At 56.9% G+C, this 20,343-nt stretch overlaps 1 protein-coding gene across 2 annotated transcripts in view; it reads left to right on the top strand.

Annotated features, from left to right (window-relative positions):
* Positions 1–4,769: 4,769 nt before the first annotated feature.
* The window catches only part of RALGDS (ral guanine nucleotide dissociation stimulator), a 56,483-nt gene continuing 40,909 nt past the window's right edge, over positions 4,770–20,343 (top strand). The window contains exon 1 of one of the 2 annotated variants that reach the window (XM_054646660.2): positions 4,770–4,987. In XM_054646660.2, coding sequence (XP_054502635.1) covers positions 4,970–4,987 — 18 coding nt within the window. In that variant the 5' untranslated portion in view covers positions 4,770–4,969. Of the gene's footprint in view, positions 4,988–19,721; positions 20,093–20,343 lie in introns of those variants that run through there. The other variant, XM_077188947.1, reaches the window with a different exon arrangement.

The following is a 20,343-nucleotide window of genomic DNA, read 5'->3' as shown; positions in this document are numbered from 1 at the left end:
TGATGTTCGTGTGGAGGAGAAGACTTTGGGTTTTGGTAAAGACCTTTTCACTTTAAAAAAAAGAACGTTGCAGGGCAATAAATTTTCCTGAATTGTGATTTATACTAACGCCTTTTGTCAAAATCAGGAGGAAACTTGCACTCAGAGCTCGTTATCCCTGACTGGTGTGCAGCAGGAGTTCTTGGACATTCTCAGCAGAGAGCTGGTGCCAGGCATTGCCAGTAAGAGCCCTGGTCTGACAGGACAAACAGTGTGAACTCATCTAGCAGTTATCTCCCAAATTCCAGCCTGTGCTTTGGAGACCCAAGTTTAGACAGAACTGGCACAGCTCAGAGCAGACTGAATTTCTTCAGGTTTATTTCAATCACAGATGTGCTCTGAACCTTTTCCCTGGGTCACATGTCTCTGTGGATCATGTAATCTTTTCCAACACAGAAAATCTGGTTTTGAGATGTTCATGTTCCTCTCCATTGCTCCAGCCCTTTCCAATTTTTCTGAGCTCTGTGAAATAAATTGGCGAGGAGCTGCTGGAGCTGACAGCACGAGCTGATGCCTTTCCAGCAAACAGGATGATTTCATCCCACAATGAAACGCTCTGGAGGAGCTGGGAGTTCAGCCTGGAGCTGGGGTTAACATTTCCTCTCCCTGGATGTGCTGAGGAGCTGAAGCAGGCGCTCAGAGCCTGGCAGCCCCCTCGGGTGGGCACGGCGTGGCTGCCAGCTGAGGTCACACACAGGGGCGCCTGTGCCACCTCCCTTGTCACAGCAGGGCTGCCACAAACATCATCTCCCTGTGCTACAGAGGGGCTGAGCACCTCAGTCCCTGTTTTCTGGGAGGGAGCAGCAGAGAGGCCACGGGGAGAGGAGGAGCAGGGTGAAAGGGTGAGCTGGCTGTTTCTAAGGGAACAGCTTGGGGGGGGAGAAAGGAAAAAAGAAAAAAAAAGAGGAGAAAAGAAAAAGCTAATTTGGCAGAGAGAGGAAAAATAGGGAAGAGGTGCCTGACTGTTCCTGCTTCTCTTCACATGAGAAAATTGCTGTATGGCAGGGAATCAAGTATGCAAAGCTTTAGGGCCCCACCACTGATTGCAGATGACTTAACGAGCCATTTCAGTCCCGTGAGCAGGCTGGAAATGGCACTTGCCACTGTCATTGCAGGCATTTCATCTTCCAGAAGACTAATTAGAAAAGCTTTCACGGACCCATAATATAGATAAGGTACCTGAAATACCTCCAGCCCCAAAGCCCCAGTGGCAGCTGGATTGGCTGATTTGTGCTTAATCCAGCAAAGGGTCTTTATTACATTTTCTCCAGACTGTTCTTGGTGATGTGGTGCAGGAGGAAGATGCTCCTTTACATAACTAAACCAGAACTGAACCCCCTGCCATGGGTATGTTGGGTAACCAAGCACCTCATCTAAGCCAAAATGGTGAGGAAAAACACTTATCCAAATATTTCCAGAAATATACATTTGCAACCAGCCCAGGATTAATACTGTCTGTTTCTTATTTGTTAAAAATGAGTTAGTGCCTCAAGGCCATGCTGAAACTGGGTTCTCATTATACTAATTATACATATATGCATATGGATTCTTTACCAGCCAGAAGGAGCTGTCCAGTCAAGGCAGATAATTTTATCTCCTGGTGTCAGTATGTGGCTGGGCTGGGCTAGACCTTGTAGAAGTGTACTCAGATTCCAAGAAAAATGTGAAGATCTATAGCAGCCACAAATGCATAGATCAGCTGTGGCAATGGCCAGTTCCCCTGATGGTTAATTCTGCTGGAAATTGCTCTGGGTTTGCAGCCATAGGGCTTCATTCTGCCACATTAATTATTGGATTCCTGTGCAGATACTCACAAACCCTCTGTGAGAGGAATTTCTGCAGCACAGATGATGGGTGATAGAGGGTGGTCTGTGTTTCTGGGGTACCTGTTTTGAACAAATTGTGAAGGGCTCGGTCTGAGCTCTGCATTTGTGCTGCCTTTTGGCTGAATCCTCAGCCCTCTGATTGACACCATAATGGCCTGGTTTGTGCTGTGCCAAACGTGTTTATTTTCCTGGCAGGCCTGCAGCTCCTCCCCAGGGGAATGGCTTGTGTTGTGTGACACAGTTCTGTTCCACAGGGCTGTGGTTTGAAAGCAGCACCTACAAACTCCTGGTGCCTCCAGGGAGAGGAGAAAATGTCTGCAGAAAAAAACCCCCACAGCGCTGTGTGGGAGCTGCTCCCTGCATCAGCTCGTGCCCTCCTGTAATTAATGAAAGGCTGGACTTCTGCTGTCATCTCCTGCTGATTAATCCCCTTCCCCCAGCAGCAGCAGGCAGCTTTCCTTCTCCCAGTTTGGATTGTGCAGCCTGAGGCTTGTGTGCACCGTGGGAGCTTCACCAGGACCTGCTTTCTGGTGTGCATTCCCCACCCACAGCCAGTGCTCAGTGGGGAAACTGAGGCACGTGGCAGGAAGGCAGCACAGTGCCACTCTCACCACGGGGGACAATCTTGTCTTAGGTGTTCTTGTGCCAAAGGAATTGGGACTTAGAAACGCAGGGAACTGCATGAAAACTGAATCACCACACGTAAATAAACCCCACTGCCCAGGGATGTGATTGTGCTCTCAAGGTATTTCCCACTCAAGCCCTCAGCCCAGCCTCAGAGCAGCAGCTTGTTGCCTTCCCAAGGGCCCCTTTTCCCTTCCATCCCTCTCTGCTCAGCTGGAACAGACTCATCATTCATAGTCCCTCTAATTTAAGCACCCATCTGACAGGCTGTTTCTTTCCTTCTCCCTGCTGCTGTCTTGCCCAGTGCATCCACCCCCAAAGGGCAAATTTCTCTGTGTGATGTGAAACAGAAACTTCCAGCACTGAATATGATTTGAGGTGGGGCCAGACTCCGATCCCCTCATTCTCCCCACTGATAGGACAAGAATCATTTCCACTTAGCCACATTAGGATTCTTTTCCTCTCTGGTTTGGATTTCCCATAACCCTCCCACAGGTGATGTTCGCTGTCAGTTTTAACCAGAAATGTCATTTTGTGCCACACAGAGGCAGTTATGAAAGGACTGGCTTAGTCAAACCCTCTGTGGCTGAGATCTGTGCCTGTGGGGCCCGGAAATGCAATGATCTTTGAGCAGAGGGGGTAAGAACATCAGTCACACTTTCCCTGCACAAAACCAGCCTGTGCAAAAGCCACGTGCATCCGGCTGCCTTCATGCAGCTGTGGTGGATGGGAGCTGGGTTCACTCCCCTGCCCTTTGTCTCACCTGTTCAGCTTTTTGAGGGAGGGAAGGAGGGAGGGACTGTCTCTGTCTCTTGTTCTGTGCTTGCACTCAGCGGGGATTTGCTCCAATCTCAAAGGGCAGCTCTTAGCACCGAGGTTATTATTATTTTCTCCCTTGAATCCCACCTGCTCTGCTTCACCCCCTGCCCCAGCAAGTCCCTGTGGGACCCCAGGGGTGACACACAGAGCAACAGCTGCTCTCCAGTGACAGTGACAGGCTCTTCTGGGGACAGCAGGAACTGGAGCAGGAGTTACAGGAGTGGGTTGGGTTCTACTTTACTCACGGTAAATCCCCAGCCCTGGAGTTCTGCTCCACACAATCAAATGATTTAGGGAAGCATCACTAGAAAAACCCATCTGAAGAGTGACATTTGAATGTCTGCCTGCCCACCAGACTCCCTCCTTTCCCCACGAGTGTTGCTGTACTGACGTGACTTTTCCTGTGCTATATTTAGCTTGAACACAGATCCGCCAAATGTCGCTGTTTTGTGTAAAACTAGTGTAAAGCCTTAGGAGTAAAAAGGCAGTTTTAACCACAAATCTCCACTGCTTCTATGCCCACATCATCGCCAATTTAAAGCGAGCCAGATGAGTACAAATTACATTTAAAAAGTGCTTCATTCCGGTGTGGCTTTTAGTAAGTTTTGCCACTAGCAAATCACACCGCTCTCGACCTTTTGACGCGCGTGTTTTTCTCACTGTGTTTCTCACTGACACCGTTGCTATAATTAGAATGATGTTGCTCTGTAGCAGCATCTAGTGCCAGCGGCAGAGCCCTGGCAGCACCTTTTCCTTTCCTGGCTGCTCTCCCCGGCCGGAGCTGCTGGTTCAGCTGGCCCGGAGCCACGGAGGAGCGGCACGGGCAGGTGCTCCGGGCTGTCCCTTGTCGCTCACTCTGGGTGTGAATCTGCAGAGAGCGGGGTGGCTGCAGGGGCCAGCCCGGGCTGTTGGTGCCCAGGACCAGCCCTGCGGCGGCTGGAGCGCTCGGCCACGGACTGGCGCAGCCTTCTCCCGGCTCCTTCTCCTCCTGCCATCGCTGTCACGGCTCGTGTCATCGGCCTCATCATGACAAACCACGGGCACCGGAGCTGTTTCCAGGGCAACCCCGCTGGCTCCCAGCTCCCGCACACACCGAGCTCCCGCCGCTCCGGCAGCGCTGCCCCCCGTGCCCCGTTTCGGTGCCGGGCTCAGTGGGGAGGAGCAGCCGGGGCTCCGTGCGATGCCCTGGCTCCCTGTTTGTCCTCTCCTCCTGAGCGGGACAGCCCGGGGGGCGTCTGTCCCGAGCTCTTCTCCTGTTGGTGCCGCACGCAGCGGGGTCTGCACGCTGCCTTCCCACGGCTGCCGGGGGAAAACAAACACCCCGAAAACCCCGAGGGGTGGCACCGAAGAGGTGCCCACGGCTGTCCCCGCTGCAGACGCGCCCCCCTCCCGGTACCGGGGCTGGGCGGAGCCGGGGGCCGCCCCCTCCCTGCCGGTGGCGGAGCCGAGCCTGCCCCGCTCCGTTCCCGCCCCGCTCCGTTCCCGTTCCCGCCCCGTTCCCGCCCCCGCCCCAGCTCGGCTCTCCCGGCCGCGCTCGGCGCTCGGCGCTGGCGGCTCGGCGGGGCCGGCGGGGCCCCATGGCCGGCTCGGAGCATCGCCCCCGGCCGCCGGGCAGCGCGGCGGGGCGCTGAGCGCGGCCCCGGGGCTATGAGCGGGGCACGATGATGATCGACAGCCAGGTGAGTGCAAGGGGCACGGCCGCCTCTGTCCCCCCGCATTGCCCCGGCTCGGGTCGGTGCTGCCGGGCTCCGTTCCCCGCGGAGCCCTCGGCCCACGCGTGTCCGCGGCCGTGACCGATGGGGGCGCGGAGCCGGGGGGCTCTGCCGGGGCTCGCCGGGCTCTGTAGCTGCAGGTGGCCGTCCCTTGCTGTCTCTTGGGGCCGGGGTCGCTGTCCGTGTCAGCAGCCCCGGCCCCCGGTCTGCGGAGGAGAAGCAGCAGCTTTGCCGAGGGAGCGGAGAGAAGTCTGTTTGTCAATGTTTTTTGGTTGATTTTTTCGCTTTCTGTTTGTGCAATGATTAATGCGGCTGGGAGAAGAGGAGCTGAAGGATGGGGAACGCGAGGGACGTGGTTTGGGACAGGCTCTGAGGGCGCTGCGATGCTGCAGCAGCCGCTGCGCTGCGATGCTGCCGGCGCTGCCGCCTGCTGTGCCCAGCCAGGGCCGGCTCCCCTGGCACCCCTCAGGCCAGGGGGCATCCGCAGCTCCCTTGTCTCTGCCTGGTGTGTTTATGAGGCCAAAGAAGATAAGGAGGGCTAAAGCTTTGCAATCGAGCCGAGGTCGGGCTAAAGCTTTGCGTTCCCAAACCCCCTGGTGCTTTTGGGGTAGGGGAGGATGAAGCAAAGGGATGAAATTTGGGGGTGGCAGCAGAGCATGACTCTGGGTTTGGTCCTGATGCTCCTCCGACTTTTTGCTTCCTCTTCTTCTGCTGTTTGGTCCCATCCCTGGGAAGGGGGGGCTGTGCTGCTGCCCTTGGGGGGGTGCTGGGAATGTAAGTGGGCAGCAATGGCTCCTTGGAGACCAGGGATGAATCGAGGGAAGGGCTGATGCTGTGCTGGAGAAGTGGGCTGGGATCCATTTTTGGACTGGAAAACGTGCATTCCAGAGCTGCCTCCTGCACCCTCTGGGTCTCTTTGGTCTGGGCCTCACTCACCTTGGTCCGGCCCAATAAACAAAAGCTGAATGAGCTCTCTTGGGGACCCCTGTGTGAGGCGGGCCCTGGTGCCACACCAGTGTGTGCTGGATGGTGAAATGTCCCTTTGGAAAAGGGGATTGGCAACCAAAATACCGGAGTCTGGGTCCTGACCCTGCGTAGGGTCATGAACGTGAGTTTTCTGCCATTATGGAGTGGGAAGATTGATCTTGCTGGGAGATGCAAAAAATTAAATGTGTAAGGTTGTCTGGAAAAAGATGTTCAAAGCCTCCCAGGTTGGGGAGTGCATGTGGCATCCTACAGAATGTTTTGCATTAAGCTCTCAGCTTTAGTCTTCCTGTCACGTTTTTATGCTCACCCCATTTTATATATTTATTTATAGGTATATTTTATATATTTATTTATAGGTATATTTTATATATTTATTTATAGGTATATTTTATATATTTATTTATAGGTATATTTCATCTCTTTATTTATAGGTATATTTTATATGGGTAAACTGAGGCACGTAGAGATATTTGTTCCAAGCCCGGGATCCTGCGTGGGTGGAGAGCAGAGGTTTAAAGTCCTGGTTCCTCCTGCTGAAGGGGATGAGCCTCTCTGCCTTTTAAGGGGTGCAATTCATTGAGGTCCCGTTGTTTGTGGCTACCAGTTAAGAGGAATTTCCAGCTGCAGCCGCACCCTGCCAGTTCTGAGGGCTGCACAGCTACATTTTTCATGCCTTATAAATGTTCCTCTCCCTGGTTGCTAAGGGAAAGACCCACACAAACAAGTGCTAAAACGGAGTGTTGCAAAGTAAATAAGCTGAGCAAACAGGGAGGTTTTTTTCATCTCTGAGTGCTGCAGGTGCGTCGTTCCAGGTGTCCCGACATGTGAAAGCCAAGCCTCACGTGCAAGGCTGAATTTCAGCCTTTAAAACAGAAACCTGCTCTTGAGCTGGGTCAGGAGGTGGCTTCCATCCCGATCCAAGCTCCCAGGGCTGCAGGCTCATCCCCTCTGTCCCTCTCTGGCCGCTCGGGAGGGAGAAGGGAGCAGATGGTGGATGAGCAGCCTTGGGCTGGCTGGGGGCAGGAGGGAGCTCAGCTCGGCGGGAGCTGCATTCGCCGCCGTCTCTTCCCTTTCATCTGCCCCCAGTGTCTGAAGCGGCTCCAGGGCTCGGAGTTAACCCTTGGTGCTGCTCTGCAGGGGCAGGGGGGGCGAGCTGGCAACAAGTGACAGCGAGGGAGGGTGCAGCTGGCAGCAGGGGCCGGGAGGAGCAGGTGGAGGGATGCAGAGTCCCTCCTCGGCATGGCTCAGCCACTCCATCTGGAGCTCCCACTCACACAGCCCGAGTCTGTGTGCCTGGGCTGATCAGACATGAGCAGAGGATGCAGCGACTGCTGCAGGCTCCAGAATAAATCTCTGGGATGTTGTAATGATGGATCTGACATCCCCTAGCTCGGTGCAGTGGGTTATCTCTTAGCCAGTTTGCTCAGTGGAGAAATGAGAGGCTTTTCAGGACTTTGGGGTTGTGTTTTCCATCTCCTCGTAGTGTTTTCACTCTGTCATTCCCTAAATGGGGCCTGACTGCTGGACCTGATCAGGGCAATCAGGGCTTCAGATCTCAGGTGGTGATCTCCAGAGCAATCTGCACTATCCATCAAAATGGATTTTGCTTCTGATACCTTTCCCATTGCTATAGCAACCCATCTGACGGGGATGCCAGCACGCTTCCCAGGCAGTGTGTGCAGGGAAACTGCTTCACCTGCCACCAAGCTGCCACCACTCGTGGGGCAGGGCTGCTCAGCTGGAAACTGCACTCAGGTGCTGAGCCCGGAGGGGCAGAGGAGCTGCTGCCAGCTCCCTCAGGCTGACCCTGCCCTCCCAGGTGTCCCCACCGCCTGGAGTTTCCCTGGGATATCGGGGTGATGCAGCACAGCTGGGGGAGTGCATGGTGCCTAGTGCCAGGATCTGGGATTTCTCTCCAAAGGAGATGCTCAGGGTGGTGAGAAGGAGCTCATCAAGTCTTGGTGAGTGTTAGGGGCTGCTTCCCTCTTCCCCCTCCCCTTGCCTGTGGAGAGGATGGAAGATGGGTCTCAGCTTCAGGGGCTGATAGAGAAGGAGGGATTTTGCCTGCTTTGAGTGAGCCCATTCCCTCCTCCATGTCCTTCACACTCTGCAGTCACCAGATGGACTCCAGCACACTCTGCTCTGCCTCTCATCCTGCTGCCCAGTGCTTTCTGTGCACACCAGGGGCCATCCAGCTGTGGCATCCGCCAGGACAGCTGTGGGGCCGCCTTCCCTCTGCAGTGATGGTGCTGCCCGGGGCTGTGCTGTGCCCGGTGGCACTGCCAGGCTCTGTGACCCTGCGTGGGCCGGCCAGGGCTGCCCGGAGCCCGGCGGGGCCGTGCAGCAGATGGCACTGTTGTTTTCCCGATGAGTTATTGCCGTGGGTTCGCTTTCCCAGCGCTGGGAAGGGTCAGCGGTGATGGCAGCGGGGACAGAGCCAGAGTCCGGCTCCTTGGGAAAGCCCAGCTCGCCAAACTGGGCCGTGCTGGGACAGCAGAGCTCGGTGTGCGGGCACTGCTCGGCCAGGAGGAGCCGTGTGTGTGTTGAGTGACACAGATCTGAGCTCCATCTTTGGAGATCCCGGCTCCATCCTGAGGAATCCCAGCTCCGTCCTGGGGGGATCCCGGCTCCATCCTGGGGGGATCTCGGCTCCATCCTGGGGGGATCTCGGCTCCATCCTGGGGGGGATCTCGGCTCCATCCTGGGGGGATCCCGGCTCTATCCTGGGGGGATCCCGGCTCTATCCTGGGGGGATCCCGGCTCTATCCTGGGGGGGATCTCAGCTCCATCCTGGGGGGATCCCGGCTCTATCCTGGGGGATCCCGGCTCCATCCTGGGGGGGATCCCGGCTCCATCCTGGGGGGGATCCCGGCTCCATCCTGGGGGGATCCCGGCTCTATCCTGGGGGATCTCGGCTCCAGCCCCGCAGCCGCCGTGGGAGACCCCAGCAAGCCCGCGTCAATCACTGCGTCCTTCCTATAAAAAGCAATCCCTGATCCCGCGTTCCCTTTGATGCCTGTGGCCGCTGTCACCAGCCCAGCCGTGTCCCAGCTGTCCCCAGCAGTCTGTGACCAGCAGGGACCGGCCGTGACCTTTCCTGGGGCCGCCAGGCAGAGCCGCTGCCACATCCAGGAGCTCCTTCCAGTGCCCGGGGCTGGCACAGCCCTGGCATCCGGCTGTGCCAGCAGTTTGGGTGCTCCCGAACCAAATCCATCCGGCGCCGGCTGCGCTGGGGGAGCCCGCAGATGTTGACAGCTTTTCCCGATGGGATCGCCCGAGTCCAGCCTGGTGACTGCCCTGGGGCTCACCCGCCCGTTTTCCTCGAGGATTTGCGGTTTTAAGGGGCCGGGGTTCCTGGGGACCTCTCGGCTCCCAAGGCCCCGCGGGTGTCCCGGCGGATTCCCGCTGTCTGCGTCGACATCCCCGCCTTGGCTGCAGGTCAAGAGCAGCGTTTGGGGATTTGGAGACATCAGCCAACGCCAAAGGCAGCTCGGTGCTGCGGGATCACAGAGTTTGTGCTCCCTCGAGGCCCTGCAGTGCAGCAGGAGTTCATCCTCTGCACGGATTTACAGCCCCCGCAGGGTTTGCTGTGCCCCTCAGGGCTCCTGTGCTTGGGGCTGCCGAGCCTCACATGGAATCAGTGCAGCTGGAATTCAGTGTCCTTCACCACCCTGCCCGCAGAGAGGTTCTAAAGATGGGAGGAAAGGGAAGCAGGGCGAAGGGGCTGGGGAGAAGGAAGGGCTGCAGTGATGGCCTGATGGGTCAGAGAGGGTGGAGAAGCCCTTCATTGGTCTGTCCTGCCCTGGAGAAAATCAGAAGCTTGAGGTACGGTGGCAGAGCTGTGGGATGTCAGAACATGTGGGATGGCACCCCAGATCAGGCCCCACTCTCCCCTGTAGGGTCCAGAAGAGAAAGGGAGAAGCTGGGTGAGGTGTGGTGCACACATTGCCATGGGCTGGGCAGTGCTGTTGGGGGGATCACTGGAGGAGCACCCCAGGCAGCCTGGAGGGGATGTGCAGGTGGCTGGCACAGCCTGGGGGTGATGCTGTGCTGGGATTCAGGATGTGAGCCTGCTCTCCCTGGGCTGCTGACACCCGAGTCTGCCTCACGGGCTGCTCAGGACTTCCGCTGTCCCTTTTTATCTTTCCTTTTCCGTGCAGTCCCACTCCGTTCCCACTCCCCTGCCATAAACAAACACCCGGGGCTGGCGGCAGGAAGCAAACCCTGCAAAGCCCTGGAGGAGCCCGGCCGGCTCCGGGGAGGTCGAGGCCATCCCTGAGCACAGCCAGGAGGTCCCTTTGAAGTGCCCGGCAGCCGCCCTGCCCTGCTCCTTTAGCCCCGCTGGCTCCATCCCATAGCGCATTTCCCACCCGGGGTTTCCTGCTTGTCCCTCTGGCGGTGTCCCACAGCTCCTCACCTGCCCGGGGCTGTGACACCCCTGGTGTGAATCACAATGGGCAGCCAGGGGGGCTGGCAAAGGCCAGGGCAGGCAGGAACAGGCTGGGCACACCTGGGGGCTGCTGCATGTCCTGAATTGCAGGGAACAGGAGCACAGCCATGGTCCTGAATGACAGAGAGCAGGGACACAGCCATGGCCCTGAATTGAAGGAACAGGGCACAGATATGTCCCTGAATTGCAGGGGACAGGGACACAGTCATGGCCCTGAACTGAAGGAACAGGAGCACAGCCATGTCCCTGGATTACAGGGGACAGGGACACAGCCATGGTCCTGAATGACAGAGAACAGGGTCACAGCCATTCCCTGAATTACAGAAAACAGGAGCACAGCCATATCCCTGAATTGCAGGGGACAGGGACACAGCCATGGCCCTGAATTGAAAGGAACAGGAGCACAGCCATGGCCCTGAATTGAAAGGAACAGGAGCACAGCCACAGTCCTGAATGGTGGGATCCACGAAATTTTCCAAATTTTTCCAGATTTTCCCTGTGCTGGCCACCACTGACCCCTCCCTGGCCACTCTGTGTGTCACAGCCCAGCTTTTTGGGGCATTTGGGGCATTTCCTGGGGCTGGCTGCTGCACAGGGTGGCTCTGACTGGTTACACAAGCTCCCTTTGCACTCCTCCCAGTGCTGCCTGGAAGGGTGTTTAGTTAATAGGATTATAAAGCTTTCCTGTCGTCAGGCAATGGAAATCAATGAAGGGCCCCTGGGAATGAGCCTCATCCCATTTACAGCCCAGCCCAGCAGGGCTGTGTGGCCAGGGCTGCTGAAGGGGGGACGAGCTGCCCCCTCCCTGGTGTCCCCCACGCTGCTGGGGCCTCCTGGAAATAAGGAAAAGAAGGATGCAAAGCTATTGGAAAGTGTTTGGACCAAATTCCTTCTTGAAGGCCAAGAATTGAAAATCCTTGCTTCTGTAAAAATGGATTTTTGCATCAAATTTGGTGGGTTTTGCTTGAACAAAACAAAGGCAAAACTTCAGACATCACTCCCTATCACCCTGTGGATGAAGATGCAGATTCTTGGTGTAATTATAGCCCAGTGCTGTTTTCAGCAGCCAGTCATACCCATTCCCAATTACTATGGGGGATGCTTTTCATGGGTGCAGAGAGAGCCTGTGGAGATATCTGTGGAGATATCTATGGAGATAAAGCATTTTCCAAAGAAGATGGTGAAGGGTCCAGTGGGGCCATCTGAGGAGTGGCTGAGGGCACTTGGCTCTTTGGCTGGACAAAAGGACACACTGATGTCTGCACTTCCCTCACGAGGGGCAGCTCTGATCTCTCTGCTCTGGGGACCACTGACAGCACCTGAGGCAATGGCTGGAGCTGGCTTGAGAAGATTTAGGTTGGACATCAGGGAAAGGTTCTTGCCCAAAGGGTGCTGGGCACTGCCCAGACTCCCCAGGGGATGGGCACAGCCCCAGAGCTCCAGGAGTGCTTGGACAATGCTCTCAAGCACAGGGTGGGCTTGTTGGGGTGTCCTGGGCAGGACCAGGAGTTTGATTTGATGATCCTTGTGGGTCCAGTTTGGGATTCTCTGAAATGCAGAGGCTGCTCCCGATCCACTGTGTGTCCCACCAGCTGCAGGGATGCAGCTGGGGCAGTGCCTGGGATCCCACAGGCAGGCAGGATATTGATGCAGCCCCTGTCTATCCCAAAGTGCTGGATGTTCCCCAGCTCCTGTGTGTGCTGCTGGGCTGGTGCACAGGAATCCCTGGAACACAGCAATTTTCCCTTTCTGCCGTCAAAAACGATGGCTTGGCCTGAGAGCTGAGAGCAGGTGCTGCTCTGCAATGCCTGGGGGGCTCTGCCCTCCCCTCTGCTCTCAGTAGCATCAGCAGCTCGGCAGGATGGGCTCATTCACGAATTTCTGTGATGCAAAGGGAACTCCCAGCTGCTGTCCCCAGCATGCAGCAGGCTCCCAGCCCCTCCCTGCACGTTTCACTGCACAGGGACAGGTCTGGAAAAGCCCAGGGCGGGTCTGGCCACAGCCCCCAGGGAGGTCAGGAAGGGTCTTGGTGCTCTCTGGGCTGTCCCCAGCAGCGCTGACAGCCCCGGGCCGTGCTCAGCCCCTCCCTGCCGTGTCCCTGCCCTGCCGCAGGGGATTCCAGGCGGGAATGCCTCTCTGTCTGTGTCTGACCCAGCACGGAGAGCTCTGCCCAAGGCTCCCCTTGCAGCCAGGAAAGCCACGGAACCTTCACTGTCGCAGTGCGAGGGTGGGGAGCTGCAGGGAAACTTCCAGAGAAATCAACCTGCTGCGGGAATCTGGCCGTGCAAAAAGTGTTTCCCATCCCCTTGGCTGCCGGAGAGGCGACTGCACGTGGTGGAGGCTTCTTTAACCCCTGGAGGCTGCAGGGTGAAGAGGGAGGTTTGGGAGAGCCCTTGGCTCAGGGCTGGGGACCTGCAGGCTGCCAGAGCCGTGTCTGTTATCTCTGGAGCCCGGGGCTCGCCGTGTGCCAGGAGCAGAGGTGTGGATGTGCAGATAAGCCCTGGGCCATGGGAGATGTGGGGTACAGCACGGGAGGAGCTGGGCTGTGTTAGTGCCCCGAGAGCGAGCTGCAGGGCTGGGGAGGCTGCAGCTCCTCCTTTGGGTTTGTTTCAGCTCCAGCTGGGCCCTAGAAGTTGTGCTGAAGGGAACAGCCCTGCCTGGTGCTGGGGGCCCAGCCAAGTGGGGGAATCAGTGGGTGCCCCATATCTGGCAAGCACTGCAGGGTGTGCTGGGCACCAGCTCTGGTTGCCTGCAGGTTTGTGCCCACAGAGGTGCCCTGGCCTTGCTGCCAGCCCGCTCCTGCCACACAGAGCTGCTGCTCTGGCCTGCTGGCACCTGGGAGGAGTCCCTGTGGAAAAATCACCCTGGGTGACGGTGGGGATGGTCCTGGCTCACTGATACCCTCAGCTCTGTGTCCCCCTGGCATCTTTGTCTTCTCCAGCAATGGCATTTGCAGTGGAAGCAGCTGGGCTGGGGTGGGCACAGCTGAGCCTTGCTGTCACCTGTGCTGTGCCCACCTGGTCCCTGCAAGGCCCGGAGCTGGCCCTAGAGGGACAGGATGTGCTGGCATTTGGGAGCTCATTCCTGTCCCCAGTCTGCCTGTGCTGCAGGCTGCCCTGGCAGGCTGATCTTTGGGGAAATGATGAGGCTTTTCTTTAGGTCTGGAGCTGCAGGACACACATGGACACACATGACAGTTTGTGCCATCATCCTGCAGTGCCAGCTCCAAAGGCTGAGGTGTGTGCCCAGCCTGGCCAGAGGGGCAGGGCACAGCCAGCCCAGCAATCCGGGCACGGAGCAGGTGTGAGCCCTGTGCCAGGGATTTCCCAGCAGCAGAGCCACGCCCGGGTCTCCCCGTGTGCTGCACCTGGGGTGGGGACACCACGGAGCCGTCACTGAAAGGGCTCAGTCTGGTGGGAAACCATCCTGGGGTGAGCCTGGAAGGGTGATGGGAGCAGCCACGGACTGCAAGGAGCTCTGTGGTCCTGTCCACATGGCTCCTTGGAACGGGGGCAGGAGGGAGAGGGGATCTGCCCAGGGACACCGGCTCCTTGGCCACCCTGTGTGAGCGCTCCTGGCACGGCTGTGCCAGAGTGGAAGGGCAGGAATCCCCTGCTGGAGCAGCTCTGCGCCCCCGGGGGCTGCTGCAGGGCTGTTCCCAGCCTGATCCCTGTCCGCAGCTCCCTGGAATCCCCGGGAAGTGTTGCCATGGCAGCCCCGAGCGCGGCTCCCTCCGGTGCCCACCGGGAGAGCTCTCGGCATCCCCGACACCGAGCTCCACCGGGCACGGCGGGCAGCAGATCCCTTCCCCCGTTCAGGAAGCAGAAATGTGTCCAGGGAAGCAGAAATGTCGTGTGGGTTCCCTCTGCTCCCTTCCCCAGCCGTGGTCCTGGTGCCCTTGTGTTGGGGAAGATGAGACAGGGAAGCCTTATAAAAATGATTGCCTGGGGAAAGATTTTGAGAATATGGAAACTATGAGTGAGATTGAAATGAAAGCAAGCTCTGAGATCCCTCAGTTACTGAACAACTGGAAAACAATGGCATGGCCAGCTGAAGGTGATCCCCTTTTGATGGAACAACACCCTCTGCTTGCAGGCAGGCCCAAGGGTCAGAGCAGACCCTGCCAGCTTGGCAGAAGGGCCCAAAGAGGAGTTTTTAGGGTTTAAAATGTAACACAGAACAGTAACATAATGATTCTTATAGGCTGCATGTAAATGCTATAGGATTTGTTTATTATACTAGATTGGTTAGTGAGAATCAGAATATTCAGCACAGAAGAAGATTTATGGTATTGTAACGGGAACCTCGCTCTTTTACCCCTTTTACTCTCTCACCCTCTCATCCTCTCTCCCCCTCTCTTCTCTCAGTCCTGCTCTGAGCTGTGCCTGGCAGCTCCCAGCAGGGCCCTGCACCCAGGCCCTTTGCAATAAACTCCAAGTTCCCAGCCTTGGCTGCAGAGATCTCCCATCTCCATCCGTCCCGACCGTGCAGCCCCTGATGCTCCCACACCCCTGCATCCTCTCAGCCCCGTTGCTGCGGTGACCGTCTCCATGGAGACCGAGCTGCATCCCGGGCACCGCGGCAGGGGATGTGTCCCCCTCCCCACGGGGACACACTCAGCCCCCAGGGGAGCGTGGAAAATGGAGAATCCCTCAAGTGTGTGGCAAATGTGTGGAGGAATCCCAAGGAAACTTAATTGGTTTTCCCCCACCCCTGCTTTAATGCTTGTTGGCTTTCACTCCACGCTGGTAATTGCTGCTCTGCACCTATTAAAAGGCCGTCTCATGCTTTGCACGGGCTTGATTGGGAATTAATTTTGCATATGTATCTATTCTGGGGAGCATGGGGAAGTTATTCAGCATGCTGAATGCCAGACAGGCTTTCCAGAGGTGTGAGGTGCAGCACGGGCTGGGCCTGCTCCCTCCTGAGAGGAAAATGACAGTGGCTTCTCCAAATAAAACCCTGAGAACGATGATGCAGATTCAAATCAATGGGATTTATTCCCACAATTAGTTTGGGAGAAGATAGGTTGTGGGTGCTTGTGTGTATCCCATTAGAAATCCCTCTTGGATGTCAAGGTGATTTTGATTTTCACTGGGAATTAGGTATCCTACCTGCACGTGGTCTCCTGGAAATCCCACCAGGCTCCATCTCCATGTCTGCCTCTCTAAACCTACCCACAGGCTTTCTGTAAACACCACATTTCTCCAGAGAAATGCTGTTTGGTTGGGATTTCTGTGGTTTTGAAACCAGATTTCCTCTTTCTATTACTGAGAAGTGTCAAAAGGGAAGAGCTGTTGGGATTTTCCATTTGCCATTTACTTGTCACGGCCCTTTCTTTCCCCCTTTGCCTTTCTATCAGCCTCACACAGTGACAATAAACCTGCAGGTTTTGTGTAATTTCTCTCAAGTACCTCACTCTGGTGCAGGATGCTGTGATGTTTGGGCATGGGGTTGCAATTTCCTTTGAAAAACAAACTCACCATTGTAATTCCTGGGGAATTTCTTTCATTTTGTGGGTGTCTTTGATGCTTGACATCAAGCATTGGAGTCAGCCTTCCTTTGTGAGTCACTGGGTGTCAGGAATGCCCAGCTTCATGGCAGAGCTTGGTCACTGGTTTTTGGGGCATCCCAAATGTTCAGCAGTGCTGGGTGCTAAGATCCTCCTGTGCATGAATTTATCCCTGAAAGCTGCATTCACCTATGCAGGGGTTCATGATGTTTTTGCAGGGTGACAGAGGCTGTTTGGACCCTAAGGAATGGCTGCATGTCCCAGTGCAGGAGCCATTCTCTCCTGGGGACAGCAGCAGAGCAGTTGGGAGCAGGATGCACCCAGCATAGGAATTGCAGTGAATTTCCCCTGCAGTTGCTCTGTTCCTGCCAAGACTCTTACTGGAAAACAGTATTTTCCCAGTAATGGTTGCTAAGCACTGAGCTCCTGTGATGGGCTTTATCTGCTCAGCTGGAGCTGCCACAATAAAGCTCCAGAGTGAAATGAAACAGGGAAACATCAGAGCCTGAGCTGGGGCTTCCCTGTCCTCCAGAGGCAGCACCAGGAGGAGATTTCCCCTCACCCTGGAGCCTGTGGGGCTGCAGCAGCACCTCAGTCCTGTGCCAGAGGGGAGGGCTCTCCTGTTTTCCTGCTCAGGGATGGTTCCTGCTGGCAGATCTGGGATCCCAGCAGGGTTTGTGCTCACATCAGCCAGGCTGGGGGAGCAGGAGGGTGAAGCTGTCGCTCAAACCCCTGCGTGGGATCATCCTGTCTGGGCTGGTTTGTTTTGTGTCTCTGCTGCAGATCTCCCAGTGGGAAGGGTTCAGAGCCACTCTCCTGTCTCACTGAGGGACTGTTCCATTCCCATTCCCAGTGGGAAGGATTCAGAGCCACTCTCCTGTCTCACTGAGGGGCTGTTCCATTCCCATTCCCAGTGGGAAGGGTTCAGAGCCACTCTGCTGTCTCACTGAGGGGCTGTTCCATTCCCATTCCCAGTGGGAAGGGTTCAGAGCCACTCTCCTGTCTCACTGAGGGTTCCCCAGTGTCTGGGGCAGGTGCATGGGGACTCTGCTGGGTGGGCATGCATGAGCTGGCCCCAGCAGAGGAGGGGAAGGCTCCCCACCATCTCTGGGGCTGTGGGAATGCCCACAACATCTGGCTGCTCACCTTTGACTGAAGCATTCCCTGCACAGCAGCTCCCATGTCCCATCAATCCACCATGTCCCGTTCCTGCTGGTTTGGGGTGGATCTCTGGAGCATCTCTTCTTTTCCCCAGCCTCTGCTGCTGCTCCTTTGCCTGGTGTCCCTCCTGGGACTCTGCACTCGGAATTTTACTTTCCTTTGCAGCCTGCCTGTGTGGTTTGTGATTTTCCAGAAGGCTTGTCCCTTTTGGCATCTTCATGGCTGCCAGCTGGGAGGTCACTGGGCTGTAGGGGCCAGCAGAGCACACTGAGCCCTGGCAGAGGCGTGTGACAACCTCTGAGTCTGTCCCTAGCCCTGGAAGTCCAGGGAAGCCCTAGAAACCAGGGAACCAGCAGGTTCCAGCAGGACTCCTACACCTCCACACCACCTCTGCAGAGATTCCTGTTCTCATAGTACACATCAGCTGCTGAACAGGATGATGAGCTCCTGGGAATGGTAGCCCTTGGAGACTCTGGCACTTGAATGTGTAATCTGTGTCCTTCTCAGGATGTTTGGAAGCTGCAATCTCAGCTGACCAAGCCCTGCTTGTTACTGGAGAGTTGTTGTTGGAAAGCCAAGCTCTGCTGACCGATTGTTGCAGGCAGGTGAGTAACCCGAGCTGGGGCTGAAGCTCAGGTTTGAATCACCTTTCCTGGAAGCAGAGCTGAGGGCACTGCCTGTGCTGAGGGCAGGGTTTGGTGCTGGTGAAATGTGGGACAGTCCTCCATGGGAATGCACTTTGCACTGAGTCACCAAGGAATCATCAAGGAGCAGGACAGAGACTGCCAGGGAGTTTCCAGGGCTGGGGCACTGCCCCTCTGCCCTGAAAAGAGTTGCCAAAGTTCTCTCAGTCAGCAGCTGGGGCATGGCCCTGGACATTTTGCCTTGTGCACATGTTCCAGCTGTGATCCCCCCTCTCTCCTCCCCTGCAAATCCATTCCTGGGGCTGCTGCAGTGCTGCCTTCTCATCCTCGCTGCTGCTCATCTCAGCCATATGGTGGATGAAAAATCTGCCCAATTTCCACTTAAAACTTAATTTATGGTGAGTTTATCCCTACTTGGTCTTGTTCCAGGCTTGCCCATTAGCTCCCATTCCTGCAGCATGTAAGGGGCTGGTTTTCTCATCCTGCATTTCCCCCAGGAATGATGGGCCAGACCCACACTCAGCTGGGAAGGGCCCCAGCTCCCACTGCGATGGCAGGGAGGGTCCGTGAGCGTGTGAGACCCCTCTAACCCCGGCTCTTGGCTCTGGCTCCTGCGAGGATGAGTCAGCCCGGGGCGCTGGCTTAGCGCTGAGCGGGGCTCTGCCAAGCCGGGCTTACCTAACGCCGCAGGAATGCCTGGCTCAGCGGGGCTCCTCCTCGGCTCTGCTCCGGCACCCGGGCGTGCTGGAGCTGTGATTGTGGCCTCGGGCAGGGCTGCGTTTGGGAAAGCTGGGAAAAGCCGCACAATCCCAGACCTTGGCCCTGCAAGAGGCTCCTCAAAGTGGGACCCACAAAACCACCCCAAAGTGCCCAGGAAGTGCAGGGTCTGTCCATCCTATTAATGTCACCCCTGCAAGAAGGGCAGTGTAAGGACATCAGCTCCTGTTTGTCTGGGATTTTCAGTGGCATTTCACCCTGGTCCCTCTGTTGGGTGCGGATTTTCATTGGCATTTCACCCTCCTCACCCTGTTGGGTGTGTGGCTGGCCCCAGTGTCTCCCCTGGTTGGGTGTGAATCAATGAACCCACCAAACTGCTCCTGTCCTGCTGTCCTCACTGGGAGGGGACACCCTGAGTGTCCCCCCTGCCACTGGGCCCGGCCTCTGCAGCTGTTGAGGGTGAGGTGGTGGCTCATGGGCTTGGCCCAGGCTCCCTCCTGTTTGTGAGAGCAATAACGCCCGTGTGATCTGTGTGATAACATGAATTGCTCCATGTTGAGACACCCATTCCACTGCTGCTCTTGGTGATTTTCACACCCGATTTTGTGCCATGCTTCCTTTAGCAGAGCTCCAGTTTGGGTTCACAGGTTCTGTGGTGGGAAAGGCACCTGGGAATGCTCACCTGGGCAAAACCTTCCACCCACAATTGTGCTCCAGACGAAGTGATCACCAGCACTGATGGTCTCTCAGTGCCATGCTGCATTCTCAGTGCCACAAGGTTCCCGAGCACTCTGGATGTGAATTATTTAAGCCTCACTGTGGTCCTTGGAGCACAGGAAGGCGCTGAGCTGAACCTGCCCCTGACAATGGAAAACAGGGATGGGAGAAGAAAGGGGGAGGCTCCAGCTCCGACCATTCATTCTCCCTCCGTTTCACACCCTCTCATCCTTCCAGCCCTGCCTGTTTGCCTGTCACAACAGCCAGAGGGGAATGCTGTAAGCGCCGCGGTTTGATCACAGTCGCAGCCCAGCATCAGCAGGCAGGACCTGTTGTGCGTCTCCGAGACAATGCGCGGGCTCGGCGAGCGCCACGCATGCCGATGAGGCTGGGGAGCTCCCGGCGGGGCCGAGCCGAGCCGAGCTCACCCCGAGAGGAAGGAGAAGCTGGGGGAAGGCAGGGAGGGAGCCGGGGCAGGCAGAGAAGCGGGGCCGCTTCCCCAGCCCCGCGGACGGGCGCGCACACGGGCGCGCTGCTGACGGGCGCGCACGCCCAGCTCCCGGTGCGGCTCCTCGGCGCTCTTTGATTCGCGAGGGAGGAAACAAGAGCTCGTAGGAGCGGCAAGAAGCAGCAGCTGTTGGAAAGATGTGCTGACAAAATTGGGTGAGAGAAAGAGAGAGAGAGAGAGAGATATCTCCGATCGGTGTCGCCGCCTGGGCTGGACCTGCTCCCGGCGGAGGAGAGAGAGGAGGAGGAGGAGGATGAGCAGCCCCTCCATCCCCGGGAAGATGGAGGCGAAACCTTTGTTCAACGTGCAGAAGGCTCTGGTGCAGCCCGTGCAGATGTGCATGTTGGATATCCCCCTGAGCGTGCAGGATGACGATGTGAGTAGGAGGCTCGGGGACACGGTGGGAGTGCGGGGGCAGCCGGGGGCCGTGACCCCACCCCGGCACCAGCCGGGGGTGCTGAACTTGTGGTGGCAAAGTTGACGATGCCAAGAGCTGGCACCGCCTCCAGATGTGACCGTTTCCTCTCTCGAGTGCCGTATCCCGAGGCAGGCGGTGGCGCTTGCCAAATCCAGGGCACCAAAACCAAAGGAGGGGTTCGGGAGGCAGGGGAAGCCTTCCTGCTGTTG

The sequence above is a fragment of the Agelaius phoeniceus genome, chromosome 21 (assembly GCF_051311805.1).
Source record: "Agelaius phoeniceus isolate bAgePho1 chromosome 21, bAgePho1.hap1, whole genome shotgun sequence".
Classification (NCBI taxonomy): domain Eukaryota; kingdom Metazoa; phylum Chordata; class Aves; order Passeriformes; family Icteridae; genus Agelaius; species Agelaius phoeniceus.
This window is presented reverse-complemented; position numbering and strand designations above follow the sequence as displayed.